At 36.7% G+C, this 21,189-nt stretch overlaps 3 protein-coding genes across 5 annotated transcripts in view; 1 reads left to right on the top strand and 2 right to left on the bottom strand.

The window, feature by feature from the left end:
- Positions 1 to 747, bottom strand: part of Hasp (Hig-anchoring scaffold protein) — a 79,513-nt gene extending 78,766 nt beyond the window's left edge. For all 3 annotated transcript variants that reach the window (XM_085194775.1, XM_085194777.1, XM_085194776.1), the window contains exon 1: positions 620 to 747. In XM_085194775.1, the coding sequence (XP_085050901.1) occupies positions 620 to 674 (55 nt within the window). In that variant the 5' untranslated portion in view covers positions 675 to 747. The remainder of the gene's footprint in view (positions 1 to 619) is intronic.
- Positions 748 to 5,609: 4,862 nt separating this feature from the next.
- Positions 5,610 to 9,627, bottom strand: LOC146533622 (uncharacterized). The gene is made up of 8 exons (XM_085194774.1): positions 9,202 to 9,627; positions 8,568 to 8,746; positions 8,177 to 8,312; positions 7,775 to 7,927; positions 7,196 to 7,387; positions 6,866 to 6,957; positions 6,137 to 6,301; positions 5,610 to 5,791 (listed from the first exon to the last, which is right to left on the bottom strand). The coding sequence occupies exons 1-8, from the start codon at positions 9,386 to 9,388 to the stop codon at positions 5,741 to 5,743; spliced, it is 1,155 nt and encodes a 384-aa protein (XP_085050900.1). The 5' UTR covers positions 9,389 to 9,627; the 3' UTR covers positions 5,610 to 5,740.
- Positions 9,628 to 14,697: 5,070 nt separating this feature from the next.
- On the top strand, positions 14,698 to 20,492 carry LOC146533621 (cathepsin L-like proteinase). The gene is made up of 13 exons (XM_085194875.1): positions 14,698 to 14,815; positions 15,371 to 15,464; positions 15,750 to 15,849; positions 16,282 to 16,390; positions 16,775 to 16,898; positions 17,099 to 17,208; positions 17,522 to 17,594; positions 17,733 to 17,810; positions 17,954 to 18,183; positions 18,698 to 18,824; positions 18,909 to 19,014; positions 19,365 to 19,546; positions 20,263 to 20,492. The coding sequence occupies exons 1-13, from the start codon at positions 14,740 to 14,742 to the stop codon at positions 20,441 to 20,443; spliced, it is 1,590 nt and encodes a 529-aa protein (XP_085051001.1). The 5' UTR covers positions 14,698 to 14,739; the 3' UTR covers positions 20,444 to 20,492.
- Positions 20,493 to 21,189: the final 697 nt, after the last annotated feature.

Raw genomic sequence — 21,189 nt, 5'->3', positions numbered from 1 at the left:
TAATAGTATAAGAACATATTATACTCAACACACAATGCCTCCAGAATTTAGCAGAAAGTGGGGAAAGGAGTGTCTTCACACTAGGTTCCCTCTGCCTACCCTGCTCTATGCGGGATACAGCGTGAAGCAAATTTTTTTTCTTTGATATTTTTAAGAACATAATATTTTTTTTTACATTAAGGATACTGCAAATGTTCTAAACGTTTCATTAATTTTTCTTTTGAAGATTTTTTTTTATTTTCCATAATTATTTCAATGAATTACAATTGAAAATAAATAATCTGTGTAAGACATTGAAAAACCAAATCTAAATTATGCCTATTTAAAAATATCCACGAAATACATAATAATAAGATAAACGATTGTCATTTTGGCATACGAAGTTCAATAAAATATATATAATTAAAAGCACTTAATCAATTTTACTATCAAAATAGGACCCATAAACAATCCTAAAAAAAATCAAATAAATATCTAGTTATTTATTCTAATACAACAATGACAACACAAACAAAACTCGTAGCGAAACGTCAATACATCTAAATGTCTCTACTACAGGTGTTATCAACATTTTAACTAAATTTACCCCCTTTTTAGGTAAAAAAAAGTATTTACTTACCCATAATCAGGTTTACAGTGATAAAAACGGCTAACAGTAGATGATAATTGGACATTTTCGTTATATTCGATAGCACTATAGCATTGCGAAGCGTGAGGTCGGCTCGCGCGCTCTACACGGTATGAGGCTCGACCCCCTCCAGCCCTAACTTGAGGGGTAAGGATGGATTACACAGATACCTTGTTTTATAGCTTAGGAATAGCTTGAGGTAGTGTTTTATAGCTCCTTGGTAAGTGATGCTTATTGTATTGGGCTTTTGTAAGTTAAAATACTCCATTCCCCATTTTATTTTTTTTATTTATCATATTTGTAGCTTCATACCTCTCATAGTAGGGTAGGCGGAGGGAATCTGGTAACGTAGTGTTAATACACTGTGCTTCCACCAAGATAATTCCGTTCCCAACTTTCCGCTGAATTTAGGAGGCATTAACATGTTATGTGTTGAGTGGCGAAAGTTTGCCTCGTCATTAGACCGAGGAAACGAGAATATTAAATATTTTATTTCCTCTGGTGGGAATTGAACTGCAACTCTTACATTACTAGGCCGAGACTGGCCTTATTATTTATTTATCATGATTACACTATTAAATTCTTTGTAAATATTTGAAGATAAAATTAAATATAGAGTTTTCTAATAGCCTAAATAACTAAGCTAAGAAGAAATCATCATGACTTATTAAAACGTTCATATTTTTTCGCCTTAAGCTTACTTAAATCGTTCACTACTATCCGTATAAATTCGACATATTGTATGTTGAGTGGAGGAACTCAACGCCTTTGTCTTAAGCTCGAGTGTCAAAACTAATTAATTTCCTCGAGTCGAATGGGCATCGAATCTACAATCATCGCGTTTAGCAGATGCTATCCCACTGGGCTACAATTTCTCTATAATTTTACTGCATACTTCTACAAACAAATATTTTCTTATAAATCATATGGAGACAAAAGTTCCCTATTGATCAACAGAATAATATTTCACAATAAAGTTTAAGATATAATATTTCACCTAAAGTTGGACAGCTATATGAAGTATCTCTTAGGATTTCAATTTCAATGAATGTAAAAAAAATATGCTTTGAAAATTTTACTTTCAAAATGAAATGTTCTAATCCAGTGTTAATTATGATTATTTGGTGTACTTCACTGTATCCCGCATTTCTATGCGGGTTAGACAAAGAAAATTTAGTGTTACAAGAAGTAAGAGAGACACCACCTTCAAGTGTGGGGCCAGACGTAGCATATTTTATATTTGCATTGCTTTACTCTCGTAAAGAGGCAAAGCGCGGCGTTGAGTTCCACAGCTGAACACGCTGTGGAACTCAACGCCGCGCTTTCAGAAGCCACACGCCTCCAGAATTCGGCAGAAAATGGGAAATAAATAACTCAACATAATTTTAGTGCAATTAGGACTTCTCTAAATACATGTCGTGAATTCAGTTTTCACTCCAGGGAAAAAATATTAACGTCGAAAATAATCTTTCTCTGAGCAGGAATCGAACCCACAACCGCTGCTTTAACGCAGCAGCTAGGCCCTGCGCCTCGGCGGCATCTTGGAAATATAGTACCAATAATCCGAACTACAAGTAAGCTCGACTTAATTAGTTGTTAATGGAAATGACACTAGATGGCGCTATCTATAAATTAAATATGAAAACTTTTGAAAACAAATATTGAGAATTTGAGAAATATATTTCAAATTATAGTTTTCCGTAATTTTTTGTATGTGATAACTTATTGTTAAGATACTCCATTCTTGATTTTTCCCCAATCAATATGCAATATCTGAAAAATTGGGCAGTGAGTTAGGAACGAATTGTCTTAACACTGGGTTCCTTCTTCCTAGCCTGCTATACAAAGAAATACAGGATGAAGCTAAAAAATACTATTTTAAGTGACAATTCTTTAACTCGTATTGTTATGCTGAAGATTTTTATTATACAATCTTATAATGTAATTTACTCGTGCTGTTATTCTAATAAGGAAAATTTATACTAGATGGCGCTGCTCCATAACGTTCTATACGAATGTACATCATATCAACTAATTGTATAGAAGAGAAGCGAGTGCTTTAGATTTTAGAAACCAAAATTTTGACGTTCTCGAAAACATGTATATAGTATACACTAATATAATAAAACGGAAGTTTGTATGCTTAAACGCTAAGATCTCTGAAACTACTGGTCCGTGTAGTGGTGATGGTGAATAATAAAAAGTGTACTCACCAGTCTACCACCAGTAAATTCATCATCCACTTTAAATGCACATTTAGGGATAACACAAATGGAAAAATCACAATTAAACACGAAACACTATATAAGAAAGTCCAACAAAAACATACAGTTCTATAAAACAGAACACAAAAGAAAATAAAGAAAAGAAAAGAAGAAAATAAATTTGGAAAGAAATACTAAGAAAAACAAAGGAACGTATGGAAAGCGCGAGTGGCAAGCATCGACTGTTTGAATTATTATATGCCGTCGACAAGGGGGTAGATGTGAAAACGACAACTCCTTAGCGGTTCGGTCGTCGGCAGACGACGGCGAATATTTACTATAAAATATATAAATTCTATTAAATGTATGAATGATTTTGTGTATGTATATAAATGATAAATAAATAAATTACAATATTGAAATATGCAGGTGAAAGCGGCAGCACTCCTTTTACGGGAACAGTATATAGAGTTAAATATTTTAAACCTAATGAAATAAATCAAGGTTACACAACAGTTTAGACATTGGATTTTTTAAAATTAATAATTGAATAGAATAATTGAACATTGAAAGGTACGAGCGAAATTATTCTTAGAGGCCAGTCGTGGCGCAGGGGTTTACAGTGTGACTGTAAACCGATTGGTTGTCGGTTCGATCCCCACTCGAGGAAATGTAATAATTAAATTTATACATCCATTTCTCTGGTCAAAGCAAAGGTCGGCGTTGAGTTCCGCCTCTCAACACGCAATACCTCCAAAATTCAGCAGACAGTGGGGAACGGAGTGCCTTAACACTAGGTACCCTCTGGTTACCCAGCTGTGTGCAGGATACAGCGTGGAGCTGATGTGAAGTTCAAGTAAGTTGAATGCATAAATTATATAATCAATATCTCGGTAAGTACAGCATAATAAAAGTATTACAGATGATTACCAGCTTACCAGCGGGTAGTAATACAAAATTTAAATTTAGAAATAATATGATTTTATCTTTTTTTTTTATCAAAATAGTTAACAGGTGGCAAATCGTGTAACATAAAAAAATCTGAACCGTAAAATATTTTACTAATATTTTTCTAATACAAAATAAATACGTTACTAATTTAAAAAAAAAAACAATTTCTTTTACATTACACGCTTTACATAATACTGATATAAAAAAAAAACAATTGAAATTATAAATCAAACAGCCGACGCGATCCATCAAGTAAGTATAGTTTATAGTTTAATATATATTTTTAAACGGTTTTATTTGGCTCACCCCGTTTATTTATTTATTTGTTTGGATCAAATTTATTTTATTTTAACAACCACAACCCGCAAGTGCGAGCTGGATGAAGGGATCATCCAGCTCGCAAATGTGGGTTGTGGGTTCGATCCCTACTCGAAGGAACGAAATATTTAATATTTTCATTTCCTCGCTCTGGTAACCAAGCGTTGCTTGTAGCAAGGCTGTATTTACGAATAAAAATACAAAAACGGTATATTTTGCTTGTATCTGCATCCGTATAGTCTGGTGGTAGACGTATATACCTAAAGTGCGTTACGAATGAGGAGGAAAATAGGAAAAGTACTCAAATAATATTAAATGTTCTCTACAATCATTATTTTTTAGCTTCACGCTTTGTCTTGAATAGCAGGCTAGCTATATTACAAAAAGTAATAATGTCAACACACTTCTTTTTAAACTTTCCAGTCGAATTCGAGATATAGCGTAGACATGCTGTCTCCTCTGGCCTCCTTCGCCTCGTCAACTGTCATTATCCTCTTTAAACTTTTCCTTCGTGAGGTGCTGTTGTCGTTCCTCCAAAACAATCGACATGTGTTCTCGGACCTCTCTTACCACTCTTGCTTCATAAATCTTTTGTACCCTTCTTTAACCACTCGTTCAGTCGAAGTTCCTAAACCACCTGACCCAGTTCTGTTTAATTTTTAACATGATATATTTATTTTCAGCATGTTGAAGTACTTCTTCGTGGTATGTGCTATAACTACAGTACTATCGCAGGAGAGCGGACGTCGTGCACCACCACCCGAAACTCCTGCACCTGTCACGGAACCCTTCCTAGAGGTGTCCAGTGTGAAATGTGATGAATACACAAACAATTTCTGCGGTTCTATTACCCCAAGCGGGACATTTGAGGGGGCAGTACAAAGATATAGATTTAAAAATGGATGATAATATAAATATATGTTCATATTTCTTTTAATACTTGTTTTTTATTGGGTCAAGCTTGGTTTTTTTTTATTTTCTCGCTCTAGTCATACGACAAAGCGCGACGTTGAGTTCGAGTTCACCACTCGACATGTAATATATCGAAAACTAGCGGCCCGCTCGCGGTTTCGCCCGCGTGAACTATGTTATTATTAATTTCTGTCTCCATGGCTACGTCCTAGTGACGTCTATGCAAAATTGAGACTCCTAGCATTTGTAGTAACGAAGTTTCATACAAACTTTCGACCCCAAAAACAACCCCTTAGAAGTCGAATATTGCAAATTCCCATCTTAGCGAGCACCTACGTCCTATAAATAACTCCTATGCAAAATTTGAGATTCCTAGCACTTGTAGTTTCTGAGATTTCGTGATGAGTGAGTGACCTTTCGATTTTATATATATAAATTATGCAGTTAATGGGAAACGGACTATCTTCACCCTATGCCGACCCTATACAGATAGTAAAAAACATAAATTCATTTATAAATGTATAGTAAAAAAGAATTAATAAAACACTGAAATAGTCACAGTAATTTAATTTTACTTATATAGCTGAAAAGACGAAGATGAGGAAAAGTAGTTTAAGTAAGTATCTGTTCAAATTTTAGAACAAGTTTATACAACTTGAACACTGTAAAGTGGACTCGTGTAAAGTGTTAAAAATTATATAACACTTCTACTGTAGGTAACTCTCTTCTACTTTATTTGTATTATAAAGAGAAAATACGTAATAACTCCACTCAAAATCTGTAAAAAATATACAATTAGTAAGCAATCAAAAAATATTTTTAGCTCCATGCTATATCCCGTATATAGAATCTCCATTGGAAGCTAACACTAGGTTACCCATTTTTCGCCGAACTTTTGAGGTATTGCGTGTTGAGTGACGCCGGGCCTTTGTGTTGGCTCAACACTGCGTTTTGTCTTGTTACCTAACCCAAGAAATAAATCCTACAACCAAGCCTACAACCATCGCATTTACACTTGGAATCTCGTGTCTTATACGGCGGCTTCAAATATATATATATATATATAAACATAATATATGTTATAACATAATAAAAATTGTTCTCAATAAACAAATATACAAACCCTGATAGTCAATGTACGGTCCACAGTAAATATTGATAATGGAGAAATAGTCATTTTGTTCAAATTAAACTGCTTATACATTAGTTGTAACTCGATAGGAACACGGCGGCCAACAGCTGTAACTTTATACATTAGTTTACTCGACCTTACTTTTATATCAGTTACCTGCGGACAGAAGTAATTTTTTATTTTTTTTATTTTTCTTCACGCTGTACCCCCTATAATAGAGTAGGGGGGGGATACATCGGAGCCTAGTGTTAAGACACCCCCATTTTCCGCCAAATAATATATTTATAAAATATTATTATATTTATTTTTGAGTTTCATAACTCAACTCAGTCAGTGAGTGTCTTGTGAAATTAAAGTATTTTATTAATGTAATTTTAATTAGAAAACCTTCTTAAAAACAAGCTTTATTGTTTTTTTTTCATGATATCCATATTAGGTGGAGCGAATAAAAGTTTGTTATCCGCCATTTTGTTGTGGCGGACATTTTAAGTTTTCAATGATATCGATAGTCTATAGTATATACGAATCGAAAGTGCTTACAAAATCTATTTTAATGAAGAATATTTTGAATTTGAAATGTTATCAGAAATAACGTCGTAATCCAAATTCAAGTCAATCAGACGGTTCGTTCAGTTAAACGAATTGATTTGCAAAATTTTACATACTCTACCGTACACCCTAACACGGCAAGTCAAATATAAACATGTAATAAATAAATACCTCCTTTGTAATAAGGTTGAATGATTCTATAAACGCCAAGAAATCTAGACCGCTTATGATGCACCAAACAAGTGCCATAAAATTGTACGCATCTGAAAAATAGCGATATTAATAATATAATTTCTATATTGAAGTAGAAATTGAAATACTTAGGGAAACGTGGTTGCTAGCTTTACCCCCCCAGATATATATAGAGGAACGTGAACTGAGTATATTGGTAATTAAGTCCTAACTTTTTTCTAACTAGAGCGGGTGAATAGGGTCTAGTTCAAAATAAAAGTCAAATAAATTACTTATTTATCCCAGAAACAAAAAAAAATATTAAATTACTTTCTGAAGCCATGAACAACGAGGATACCAAAGAACAACTAATATTGACGACTCTTGCGGTTAAGTATAACACCGCCAGCAAAATGATGATACCATCCTCATTATTAACTTCAAAGACTATATCACAAGCGGTGACGTACGCGCGCGTCAAGGAGCGCATATTATTTAAGAACAGCGATGATGGAGGTGTTACTGAAAGGGGAAAAATCATAAAATATTAATATATACAATTAAATTTATATCTTTTTTAGTTTCACGCTATATCCCGCACATAAGAGGGAAGAAAATCTAGTGTTGTCTTGGCATTTTTAAATTAAAGTTATTTTAAGGAATTCGCCGTTAAATTACTAAAATGACGAGTGTTGGTTCGGATTCCCACGGGAGAAATAATGATTTTTATTTCTTTGTTCTGATAAGACATAGCACGGCGTTGAATTCGGATCGTCTCAATGTCTCCAACACTAAGTCTCTTCGGTATGTGGGGTACAATGTGAAATTAAAAATTAAATAAATTAATAATTTTTAATAATATAATATTAATTATAAAAACCATTTTTAAGTAAAAAAAATACACCTTACCGGAAGTAATCGCTGAAAGTAATTCGTCCATTTTATTTTTAATCGTTTCTAAAGATGATTGTATCTCTAAGAACATTAATATTACTTGTGCTTTTAATATAAATATTGTTATGATTTCCAAATAAAGTGGCCAAAAACATATGTTCACAGGATCTAAAACAGTAAACTATTATAAAAATACCTTAAAAGAATACCTAAAGAGAACAATTTCGAAAACTTTAGCTTGAGTTCCGCCACTCAACATGTAAGGCTTCGGCGGCAGAATTCGGCGGAAAGTGGGGAATAAAGTTAACTCTATGTTCCCTCTACCTTCCCTTCTGTGTACGGCATACAGAGTGAAGTTGGTAATTCAATAAAACAGTTTTATCAAATTAATTAGAATATTGAATTTAAAATACGCACTTTTTCTTAAGTTATTCCATTCCAACTTCAATTGACCCAAAAGTAGTATTATTATAATACATACGTGAAATATTAACATTGTAGTTCTTGCGGTGTGTGTTTTTTTAATTCTGTTATCTCTACCGACAGTCGTGATCTGAAAAAATAAATCAGCTAAGAAACAAGTAATTTTATTCAAAAAGTAATTGATTTAATTTCCATATATTTATATATCACATAAGTCTTCTGTTAATCAGTGACGAAAAAACAGAAGATTTCTATTATTCTAGACAACACAAGAAAACAAAAAAATAGAATTAATTTGACAGACGTAGTTCCGTTGCGCCGAATCCTTTAAACTTAAAAAAAAAACGATAAAAATTAACATAACAAAAAATATTTTATGTTAGACCTCTTCCAAGCATTTTAGATGGGCAATCATTTTTTTCATCCGACGGACCCCACAGTACGATCCCCTCGAGCACAAAATAATTATTGTTAAAACTGCTAATACATAAAACACATGTCCCCACGTTATAAAGGATATTCGCTTTACGAGATCCGTAAGTAGTACTGATAAACCAGTAATATCTAGAAATTAAATAGTAAGATTTAATTATTTTAAAAACTATTTATTTATCTTTTTTTTTAAGTTAACGCTGTATCCTGTACACAGCAGAGTAGACTAAGGGGACCTGGGAATCTAACATTTAGACACTCTGGTTCATTCTGCCTACTTTCACCTACGTTTTATTCGATTGCATTAAATAAAACTTACGAGGCAAGTCGTTGCGCAGGGGCACAACCGTCACTATAAATGCAACAGGTTGTGAGTCCGATTTCTACTCGATTGAATTATTTCTTTTTTATTTCTGCGCTTGAATGTCGAGGGCAAGGGCGGTATGGAATCAATCACTCAATAAACAATGCTTTTAGACCTGGGCGAAGTTTCTTAATGTCAGGTTCCCAGGCTTCCTTACTTACCCTGCTATGTGCGTGTTGAGTATAGTGTTGCACTAAATTAAGTATAGTAAATAATAACTTACGTATAGCAGTTATCAAAATATAACTATAAATAGCATAATAATAAGATACAGAAATTCTGTATCCGTTACGAAGCGGTACGAATCGAAGCGGTGCTACACCAGCGTAGCGGCCCAGCCGAAGTGTTAGTGATAGCGCGTCGTTCACTACGCATTCTTCTTTGCTTAATGTATTCATCGTTCCTTCCATTATTGATGAATACACTGTCTGTTTTGATAAAATGACAATTGAATTTAAAAGGAAATTTTATATTAAAAAAGCCAGCTAAATGCGAGTCGGGCTCACCTACCGAAGGCTTCCGTACCCTGAAATGGGATTGTGGGTTAAATGTAATTACAGCCTATAAAAATTTACAAACGAAGGGAAGGAAAATCGTCGTCGTAAATAGTTGAGATATGACCTAAATCTATTTTAGAATACCAAAAATCAACTCAATTGACTATCTGGAAGCGGAGAAAAATTAGAAAAATTGTTTTAGACCCTTCATCGATATAAATAATCCATTGTAGTAATAATCCACTTTCAACAAGTCACTAATGAAAATATTAAATATTTAATTTCCTCTTTTTTTTTTATGGAAAAAGGACAAGGCAAACGAGCGTTCGGGTCATCTGATGATGATCACCGCCGCCCAAGACCCCGTGCAGCACCAGAGGAGCTACAGGTGCGTTGCCGGCCTTTGAGGTGGAGATAGACGCGCTTTGTGAAGGTACCCATATCGTAACGACCTGGAAACACTGCCGCGGGTAGGCTATTCCACAGTTCGGTGGCGCGTGGAAGGAAATTCCTACGAAACCGCACAGTAGTGGAGTGCCACGCATCCAGATGGTGTGGATGATATTTAAGTTTGTGACGTGCTGTGCGGTTAGAAAATTCGGCGGCAGGTAACAGGTCAAACAGTTCTTCAGAACACTCACCATGATAAATGTGATAGAGAACGCACAGCGAGGAGACGTCTCTACGCAGAGCCAAAGTGTCAAGCCTTTCACAACTTACTGGGTCCTTAATGATTCGAACAGCTCTACGTTGTATGCGATCAAATGGGTCAAGCTGATACTGGGGTGCACCAGCCCAGAGATGAGAACAGTACTCCATGTGTGGCCGAACCTGGGCCCTATATAGGGCCAATCGGTGTTTTGGCGTGAAGTACCGTCTCGCTCTATTGATGACCCCCAGTTTCTTCGAGGCCAACTTGGCCTTGCTTTCCAGATGATCGCGATACTGGCAGTCACTCGAAACATTAAGGCCCAATGCCTCAACAGAAGACACAAGTTTATTTCGGTACTGTTCAGCGTTTTCCCGAGAAAGACTTGCGCGGTCGGAGTAAACAGCGTCCACCGTGCTATCATCTGCATAGCAATGAATGCTGGGATCCTCCAGCATGTCATTGATATGCAGAAGAAACAGCGTGGGGGACAGCACGCAGCCTTGGGGAACGCCTGCGTTCATGGGCATATGGTTGGAGCAAAATCCGTCGACAGCGACCTTGATGCTGCGCCCAGTGAGAAAGCTGGTGATCCACCTGCATAAATTCTCGGAAAGCCCATAGGATGGAAGTTTAGCAAGGAGCGCCCCATGCCACACCCGATCAAAGGCCTTCGCCATGTCCAAACTAACTGCCAGGCCCTCTCCCTTGCTTTCGATAGCCGCAGCCCAACGATGGGTAAGGTAAACCAGAAGATCACCGGTTGAGCGACCATGGCGGAAGCCATATTGACGGTCATTAATCAATCGGTGATCCTCTAGATAAACCAAGAGTTGGCTATTGATGATGCTCTCCATGACTTTTGAGAGTAGGGAGGTAATGGCAATAGGCCTGTAGTTAGATGGATCGGAACCATCGCCTTTCTTCGGGATCGGGTGAATAAGAGCGCTCTTCCATGAATCTGGGACTACGCCGACTGAGTAAGAGTGCCGAAACAAACGCGTTAGCACCGGTGTCAGCTCAGGAGCACAAGAACGGAGCACTAAGGGAGAGATGCCATCTGGCCCGCTCGACTTATGGATGTCCAAAGAGGACAGAGCTCGCCTTACAGCTTTTTGGTTGAACTTAACCTCAGGTATTGAGCTCTGGCACCGCGGAATGGTCGGCGGCGTTGATCCTTGGTCATCCAAAGTCGAGTTCGAGGCAAAGAGAGCGCCCAGGAGATCGGCTTTCTCTTTCGCCGTATGGACCAAGATGTCATTCCCCTTGCGTAAAGGCGGAAGCGAAGGCTGGCTAAAGTTGCCGAGTGCCGCCTTTGAGAGCGCCCAAAACTGGTGAGTTCCGGATGGGTAGCTCTCAAGCTTCTCGCCGATTTTGGCGATATGCTCGGACCTTGCCTTGGCAATTTGCCGCTTAAAGAACCTAGAGGCCCTGTTATACTCTCTTTTTGAGGCTTTCACCTTCGGATCCTTAGTAACCAGTGCCTCGGCCCAGATTTGATATGCCTCGCGTTTGCTAAGGGCAGCAAGTTTGCAAGACGTATCAAACCAAGGCTGCGACTTGCCACCGATTGGCACTACAGTGCTAGGAATATAAAGTTCCATGCCCTGCAGAACCACGTCGGCAACAGCAGCGGCACAAGTACTAGGATCATCAGAAGAGAAGCAAACCGGTCCCCAGGGATAGGATGAGTAAAATGTACGCATCCCATCCCAATTTGCTGACTTGTAGTGCCAAACGCGACGAGTTGCGGGTGTTCTGCGACTGCTGCGCTTAATGGGCACGACACTCCGTACCAGGCAGTGGTCAGAAGACCCCAAAGGAGCATCGACGGCAACCTGGTACTGTTCCGGATGTGAAGTCAGCAGAAGGTCCAATAAGGAGGCATTGTGGTTGTCCACGTCCGGGAGTCGCGTGGGCGACTCAACCAATTGGGACAATCCATTCGCCACAGCAAGATCAAAAACGGCCCTCCCCGCGTGGTCGGTGGTGCGTGATCCAAGCCAACTGGCATTGTGCGCGTTAAAATCGCCAAGTATCACGACCTCTGCAGAGGGAATCTGTGAGAGCATATCGTCGATGGCCGATTGCATGTGCTCCATGAGCCGATCCGTTTCTGCATTGCCACTGTGGGACCTGTAAAGGCATGCGTAGACTCGGGTACGATCGTCCGAGTCAACGCGGAGCCAGATAGTTGACAGGTCCCGACCTTCAAAATTTGCAAGACGACGGAAACTTAGGTCCTCCCTTACGAACACAGCGACCCCGGCATGAGGCAGAAAGTTGTGTTCAATTTTGTAGCCGGGGTATTGGAGGTAGGCTGTGTCGCTCGGTCGGATAATTTGAGTCTCCGTCAGAAATAACAAGGCCGGCCGTGCCGTCTCAAGATGGTGGTGGACGGCATTCAGGTTGGAATGAAGACCCCTGATGTTACAGAAGTCCACGTTTAGTGTGGAAGGGGTTGCCGTGGAGCGTACGTCTCCTTTGCCTTGTTTGCGAGTTTGACTTGTGCGCGGTACTGTGCCCTCCCCAGAATTCGAAGGGCAGCCTGAGTTTGAGGACTCAGGGAGGGATTCTCCAGCACCGGAGGTGCTGGTACCCTCCTGGGGTAGTTTCTCTTTAAGTGCCGTTTTCATATTCTAGGGAGGGGTGGTGGTTGGGCTCCGGAGCCCGGCATTACCTAGTGCGCAACGCATTGGCATAAAGCCACTACTTAACGCCGGTTTTAAATGCCGGGGGTGGTAATGATCCGGTCGAGTCTGCCCATGCGTGTTGCCATTGCTGGCGACGTGACTCTACCAAACGTACTTTAGTCGCCTCTTACGACAGCACCAGTACCAGGGTGATCCTATTCTAGGCCGGGATCACACGGCACAAAAGGGATGGGAATTGAATTGCCACAACTGTCCTCAAATAAATAATTATAATGTTATTTATTGAATCATGGACCATGGTACCGCAGTGGAACAGGGCGCCGCAGCGTATGAATGTATATGAGATGATAACCTAACCTGGAAATGAATTATTTTTAGTTATCAGTTCTGAACAAATATGACGCGGCCTTGAGTTCTGCTACATTACCTCGCAGATTCAAGTAGAAAGCGGACAACAGAGTGTTTTGACACTATGTTGGAGATAAAGCGTGAAGCTGCCAGAAAAATATTAAGAAATTCTTCTGGTGGTATTAGGTATATTATATGATGTAGAATTGAACTGGAGGGTAGACTACAAATAAAAATTTATGACATTCGAATCGATTAAAAAGTACTCACAAAGAAAGGACGTTATCGATATATTACATGTCATTATGCTGATGTTAGATTAGTAGTACTATATTATTTATTGTACCTATTGATTAAATCTTTTTTTAGTTCATAAAATGTAAATACGATATGCTCATCCGACTGAGATAGAAAGAGGGTTCTGAGGGTTCTGTTCTGACTTGCTGGATGGACTGATCTCTGATTTCAGTTGACTTTCAAAACCATAGTATCAAAGATAGAATAGATAGGTCACGTAAATTGCATGAGAACCCCACGGGACGGAGGAGAGAACAGAGTGCCTTGCTTGACACCAGGTTCTCTCTGTCTATTTATTATAAGCGGGATACAAAGCTGAAAATAAAATCATTAAATTAACTAGACGCCACGGTATTAAAAACTTGCTATTAAGATAAGCTTTGATAAATATGTAAATGTGTGTGTGTATATTTAAATTGGGTTAAAATGATTAAATTTAATTAAAATTATCAATAGGTTTGAGTTTTTATATAGGTAGGATATAATATTTAATTTTTAGGTTTTTAGGGTTTCGTACCTTAAAAGGAACGTACGAAACTCTTATAGTATCACTTAGTTCCGTTCCGTATCCGTTTGTCAAGATCATTTACCTCGAGAATATGTGGAGATAACAAGCTAAAATTAATATCAAATATTCAGATGTAGAGTCCATTCGAACACAAAAAAACAAGCTTGTAACTTAACGCAGTTAATTTTCGCTGAATTTTGTGTGAAATTCACCGCGTAATCAAAACCTATAGAGCACTTCCCATGGACCTACAGTTATGAAACTTGTAGTACAAGTAAAGGTAAAAGTCCGAAAAATGGAAAGTCATATTTATAAAACAAATCAAAATTATTAAAAACATGTAACTATGGTTCTTTTTATAGAAAACGAGTAGTTTCGCCCGAAAGCTTAAATTGTCAACTTAAATATCCCTAGTATAGGTAGATAGAACTTAGTGCCATGACACTCCGTTCTCTATTTTTCGCCAGAGATCGGTACATTGCGCATCGAATGGCGGAATTCAACGGCTTTCTCTCTCGCCAGAGAAGAAAATGAAAATAATTTATTACTCCGAGTGGGAATCAAACCAACACCCATTGCATTTTCAATCAGATAATCCGCTTAAATATAATTTCCCAAAGGCTTTAAACAAAGCTAAGTAATAAGAAAATTAATAAAAAAATAAATATTTAAAAAAAATAGCACACTGTATATCGGTAAAAACCTGTCACAGATTAATTATTGCAAAATTTTAATCTCCATACAAAAATCCTAATAATTACAATATTATAAAAAGCTCTGTAACACCACCATTAATATCAGTCCTTCCATGGATTCCACCATGGCGGCCATTTACGTCGTTCTATTTTTATTAAATATTCATTTGGGTTTCTCTTATCATACAGGTAAATATTTTTTTATCTAATATAAAAAATCAGTTCTATAAACTTCCAATGTCTCAAGAGTTGGGCGGAATTTATGAAACGGGGTTATCTTAAACAGTACCTTCTAGGTCTTCTCAGCCAACCTTGTTGGATACGGGGTAAAGCTTTTTAAAAGTTTAATTTAAAGTTTATTTTTATTATTATATATTTTATTTAGTTTATTTTTTCTTCTTTTTAAAGTTTATTTTATTTATCCCCGCTAAGCTACTTATATATCAACAGTTTCACGATGCTGGTCATGGTGCAGAATCAAAAGCGTGCGACGTTACAGGTCGTAGGTTCGCTAGCCACTCGAAGAAATATCATTACCTCCCTCTGGTAATAAGGCAAAGTTCCGCCACTCAATACACAATGCCCTCAGAATTTATCATAAAGTTGGGGACGGAAGTGTTTTATTCAGAACGGAGTGTCTTAACACTAAGTTCTCAGTTTTATCTGTCTACCCTACTATGTGCAGAATGCAGCGTAAAGCAAAAAAAAAAACAATTTTCTAAATTTACAATATTTTATTTACAGGGGAACAGAAAACACTAGTCCTGCCTATAGAATATCACATCAGAGGTGAAATAGCTGATTTGGTTACGGGCTTGGATCGACCATTTGAGGCGTGGTTAGTATTACAATAATAAAAAGTAAATTAAATTGATGGTAAGCGAGGCCAGGGGAAGACCCTTATTGACCTTCGAGAACACAGTATTGATGATACTGGAGGAAGGAAGATTATGTATATAGAGTATGAGGATCTCTTGGAGAGCATAGTGAAACAAGAAGCATCTGCCTCTGTCTTTCTTACAGATTGAGAGAGGCAGAGGAAGATGCTTGTTAATTTGTTTCATAAATTAACAATTTATTCGGTTTGATTAACAATTTATTTTTATTTTGCTTAACTTTTTAGGTACAGTGAAAATAAAAACAAATCTCGTATAGATTTCTTCAACGGTTTAGTTAAATCTTATTACCATACAGAAGATGAGGACATGTCAACGGAATATAAGGTAAGATGTTTTACCTTCTCTCTTATCCTGAACACGTTGAGGTAAAAATGAATAGGCTGGGTGATCCGTGCGCAACCCAGAATAGATTAGTACCCACATCAGAATTTTCACTAACAAAAAAAATATCAGCCCGTAGATAAAGTCAACAGTTTGGCTTTTTTATTTACCTTTTCTTATTTTAAATTCAAAAAATTATTACATCAGCTGTATATATATAGGTAGGCATATAAATGTTGATTTATTTCTCAAATGAGATCCAACCCAGTCCAGTACAGTCACAAGTTGTGACTCATAACCCTCCCTCCCAAGCAAAGAATTAATAATAATAATTTCCCACGAGTGAGGATCGTACCCACGAACATTTAATTCATAATCATAAGCAATCCCACTGCACCATAACTGATGGACAGCAACTTTAATTTCTTATTTTAGGTTCATCCCGTCACTACAGAAGAAGTTACAAATGAAATACAATGTGATAAGGACTATCTTGAGGATCCACCCAAACTTTTGCCCTCTAGTGATAACTTTACGCACACTGGTAATTTTTTTGTTTTTTTAATTACAATTTTATTAATCCTGCAGAAATCTTTTTGCAGCTCGCACAAGAGTGCAAATTCAAATTGACCTTATCGTATAGTTTATGAACGCAAGAACGCTGAAGTACCCTAGTGTCAAGACACTCTATTCTCCACTTCCCGTCAAATTCTAGAAGCATATTGTGTTATCTACCAGAGCGGGGAAATGAAAATTATTTTTAAATATAAACATGACCCCTAGTGCCACCCACAACCATCTCGTTAACAATCAGACGGTTTTGCATACCGCCACGATGGGCTTAAGATTTAATGTCCATTAACCAGTAATTTGCATCTCTGCGTGATATTTAAAATGTGTATAATATTTATAACATATTTCTTAATAGGTGAACAAATTTATAACAGTAAAGTAGTCCAGGTTTGGACATATCTGGAGGTTGATATGGAAGAGAAGAAAAAAGACGTAATATATGTGTATAGAAATGAGGAGGGGATAGACGTACCTGTTTGGTGAGAATAATTAGATATTTGCTTATTTTGGTGTAAAGTTTACACAATTATGTCGTAAATTGTTATATGATGAGGCAGACGTGATGCCATAGCAGTGTGTGACCGTAAACACGTCGGTTGTGGGAATAAAGGTACGGGAAAAGCATGCATTTGCATGAAAGTGAAGAAAAATACATCCTCATTCATCATTTCGTTTACAGGAGAGAACGGAAAGTCTTTAACGAATGGACTGGTGTTGTCTCTAAACACACCATAGTACTGTACTTTGACTACAAAGTACCTAATGAAGAAGATTTGGATGCTACAAAAGGTATTTTCAAAAATTTCCAAGTTTTTCTTGTGTAATCTATACTTATAATAAAATCGTAAGAGGGTCGGTCTATACTTGGAAGATATTAAAAAAAATGTTATTTGGAACCTTTATTAACGTAATAGAAACCAAAACAATGATTTTTAAAATTTTTGTCTGTTTGTCTGTGCGTTTTTTATTGCTAATCTCAGCGTCTTAACCGATTAAGATGCGGTTCTCACTATTGGATTCTGGAAAGCTTTCGAAAACATATAAAATAAAATAAAACATGTACCTTAATTGTTATCATTAAGTATTCAAATTTTATTTTCAGTTAAAGAATGTGAAGATGGCTCGCTAGTGACGAAACACCATCGTTGGTCAGAAGAAGATGACGTTTTTCACGGGTTCGATTTACTTGGCACTAAAAGATTTTTAAAATTTTTAGAAGATAAAATATTAGTTTCAATTCAGATTGTTTTTATTTTTTTTTTATTTATTTTAGTTTTAATTCAATTAATAAATTCGTATTGAATACATTTCAGTTACAAAATGAAACATGAAAGAGAGTATAGAGGTAACGAACATGAAATGAGGAAATCAATCTTCAAAAAGAATTTAAGGTAAATTATAACGTATCGCTCATTCGGTCTAACAAGGACGAATTGAATTGTTATTTAAATAGACTCCATACATGGAAGTGCAGTTTTCGCATGCTTATATTGCTATAATTTTAATTTGTATACTGTAAAAAATTCCATTGCAGGCGTGTTATAGATCACAATAAACAAAATCTTGGCTACAGGCTGACCATTAATAAATTCTCTGATCGTACTGATGCTGAACTAACATACTTGAAAGGGACAAGACCTTCGGATCCTTTAACTATTGGATCAGAACCTTTCCCCCATTCTGAGAAGGAGGTTAATGAAATAGTTAAGAACTTGCCAGAGGAGTTTGATATGAGAGTTGATGGTGTAATAAGTGTGATTAAAAGTGAGTTTGTATTGTGAGTTTGTATTTGCATTGTTGTTACTTTTGACGTACTTTTAATGTCTTACTGTAAGCGACGGTTGTGCTTATGTATTTCTTTGTGTTTGATTGTGTATCTTATTTACACTATCTCACTATAAATAAATCTAGATAATTAAAAACAATTTAGAAAATATAAACTGACTTCAAATACCAGTAAATTTTTATCTTTAATGAAGAAATTACTGAATTAAATGGAAACCACTCGTAACGTAATGGAACTAGCTAGCGCGACAGGTTGTGGGTTTGATTTCCACCCGAGGAAATGAAATATTTTCATTTCTCGTCTCTTCCCTTCTCGTCGCTTTGGTAGCAAGGCATACTCAAACACCATCCCATTCTATTAAGCCTTCTTCCTTCCTGTTAGTTACAAATTAGCTCAAAATGGAACCCAGTTACTTGATTTTTACTTACTAGTTATAGATTTTTACTTATTGATGTCAAGTATAAACGTTAAATAAACCATAACACATTACAGACCAAGCATCGTGTGGCTCGTGCTGGTCATTCGCAACGGTAGCTGCAGTCGAAGGAGCCTTAGCCCGAGCTAATGGCGGTCGCAACTTGGATTTGAGTGAACAATCACTTGTTGACTGCTCTTGGGGGTAAGCTAGCTTTATCACTCTTCGTCTCATCATCTACTTGTACATATCTGCGGAAACTATATATTTATATTGTTTTTGCTTTAGGTACACCAACATGGGCTGTGACGGCGGTTTCATCCCTAACACTTTCAAATATGTTCTTAAACACGGAATACCTATGGAGAGCGACTATGGAACCTATTTAGCGACTGTAAGTATATGGTATTTATTTAAGATATGATGTGGCGTTGACTTCCCACACTCAATGCAGTATCATAATGTACCTTATTAAAACTAAAACCGAAGAATTAAATACGAAACTTAAACTTAAAATATGATTGCTTGAATGATAGAGCTTACAATATTTATATGTTTTTTAGGTTCACGCTGTCCTAATCCTCATTTTTCGTCGAATTTTCACCGAATCTTTTCTTCGTTACCAGAGCCACGTCCCCAGAGTTTTTAACCAGACCATCTAAATGATTCATTCCTTCGAGTGGAGAACCTGCAACTATCACATTCCATTTATGTAAAAATATTAAACCCAAATTTTATTTACAGGACGGTAATTGCAGTTTAAGTAACATGAGCGATATCTACCAAATCAAGGGTTTCGCCCGCGTACCTCCGATGAGCGTCAACGCGATGAAAGTGGCGCTCTACAAATACGGGCCGGTGACTGTTACAATTAACGCGACTCCCATACATGACTATTCGAGCGGGATCTTCTACGATTTGGACTGGTATTTCTGATACAAAATTGATTTTGATAGATAGATTGATAGATAGATTTTGATAGACAGAGATGATTTTGATAGATAGAAAAAGTTTATTGCACACATAGCTGTTACAGAGGAAAGATTTTGATTTCCTACTTCACACTTTTGCGTATATCAAGGTAGGCAGAGATGCCAAGAGTCTGAATGGCTGAATGGCTTCAGTTTTTTTTAAAGAGAGAAAAGAAACTTCTTAGAAGTCCTTCGTGTGTGAGGTTCATTGCATGGTGAGAAGCTCAAAGCACTCCCTGGAACTTGTGCATTTAGTGTATATCAGAATTATTCGGATATCGTGTATGAGCTCTAGCCATAGTTGTTTTTTTTTACATTCACGCTGAATCCCGCATATTGCAGTGTAGGCAGCGGAAGCCCAGTGTTAAGACACTCCGTTTCCCATGAAACACCTAAAATTCAAGATATTGTGTGTTGAGTGGCGTAATAAATACCGGGCTTAGGGAATTGAACCCACAACCGCGATAATACAATCTTATTGATAGTCCATTTTCTTCGTAATGATGATTAATCATCGTACAAAGTCAATAATAAATCTCTAAAATAAAAAAAAAGAGTAAAACACGTATTTTTAGGAGCTTACTGCCTACTTTCGCTCATTACAGAAAAAAACAATTTCCTACTTAAAGTCTTTATATAATATTTAAATACTAATTTGGTTTTCTTTGCAGCAACAATAGTCACATAAATCACGCCGTGACGGTAGTGGGATATGGGAAAAGAGATGGCGCCACATACTGGATAGTGAAGAACTCCTGGGGAGAGGACTGGGGGCAGGACGGATATTTGCTCCTATCGTCCCTGAACAACAACTGTCACTTACTTGAAGATCCTTTCTATCCGATAATATAATTTTTAGCTTAATTGTATATAGTAGTAATAAATTAACGTGCAATCTAAATTAACGTGCAATCTAAATCTTTCATTTAAAACATAATAAAGGAAATGTGGGTGCAAGGGTCATAATGGGAATAAAATGTATTAACACAAGTTTACTGGCGGAACTCAACGCCGCGCTTTGCCTTGTTATCAGGGCGAAGATGTGATAATATTAAATATTTCATTCCCTCGAGTGGGAATCGAAGCCGCAACCATCGTGGTTACAGTCGCACGCATTAGTTACGACGCGACGGGCCTAATGGCCTCGATGCATGCATATTAATTACTGATAATGTCCTAACATAATTTTATCTGCATAATATTTTAAGAGGCTTAAAAGAAAATATTAATTTAAATTTATTAAAATTAATTGCACCTCTTAACAAATAATCTTATATATATTATATAAAAAAAAATACAAAGATACAGAGATAAGAACAGCTGCCTGAAGCCCCCATAGAAAACATTTTTTTTGTTGGATTAGCAAACTTTTTTTTTAATAATATTCTTCTGTAATATAAATGTAACTTGTTACTTTTAGCCGTGGTATCAATTAATTTTTGATTCAAGCATTTAAAGCATTGAATGTTTATTGTTTATTTCGAATCAGTTTCAAACAATATATATTATTGCATTCATAAAATAGATTACAACATTATTTTAAAAATATATTTATTTATTTATATGAGCGCGAAGCAAAAGCAATATTTTGGCGTATT

Source organism: Heliconius melpomene, chromosome 12 (genome assembly GCF_056956725.1).
Source record: "Heliconius melpomene rosina isolate 202511_hmr_F chromosome 12, ASM5695672v1, whole genome shotgun sequence".
Taxonomy (NCBI): Eukaryota; Metazoa; Arthropoda; class Insecta; order Lepidoptera; family Nymphalidae; genus Heliconius; species Heliconius melpomene.
Note: the sequence above shows the minus strand (reverse complement) of the source record. Positions and strands in the feature narration are given on the sequence as shown.

Bases quoted from the DNA above. Each gene is read 5' to 3' on its own strand.
- LOC146533622 (XM_085194774.1), bottom strand. From the start codon at position 9,388: ATGGAAGGAACGATGAATACATTAAGCAAAGAAGAATGCGTAGTGAAC. The intron at 6,302-6,865 runs GTATTTATTTAT...TTCTGTCCGCAG, and splicing joins TCAACCTTATTACAAAGGAG to GTAACTGATATAAAAGTAAG. The intron at 5,792-6,136 runs GTTTGTATATTT...TATTTTTTACAG, and splicing joins ACCGTACATTGACTATCAGG to ATTTTGAGTGGAGTTATTAC.
- LOC146533621 (XM_085194875.1), top strand. From the start codon at position 14,740: ATGGATTCCACCATGGCGGCCATTTACGTCGTTCTATTTTTATTAAAT. The intron at 16,899-17,098 runs GTGAGAATAATT...TTTCGTTTACAG, and splicing joins GGGATAGACGTACCTGTTTG to GAGAGAACGGAAAGTCTTTA. The intron at 19,547-20,262 runs GTATTTCTGATA...TTTTCTTTGCAG, and splicing joins ATCTTCTACGATTTGGACTG to CAACAATAGTCACATAAATC.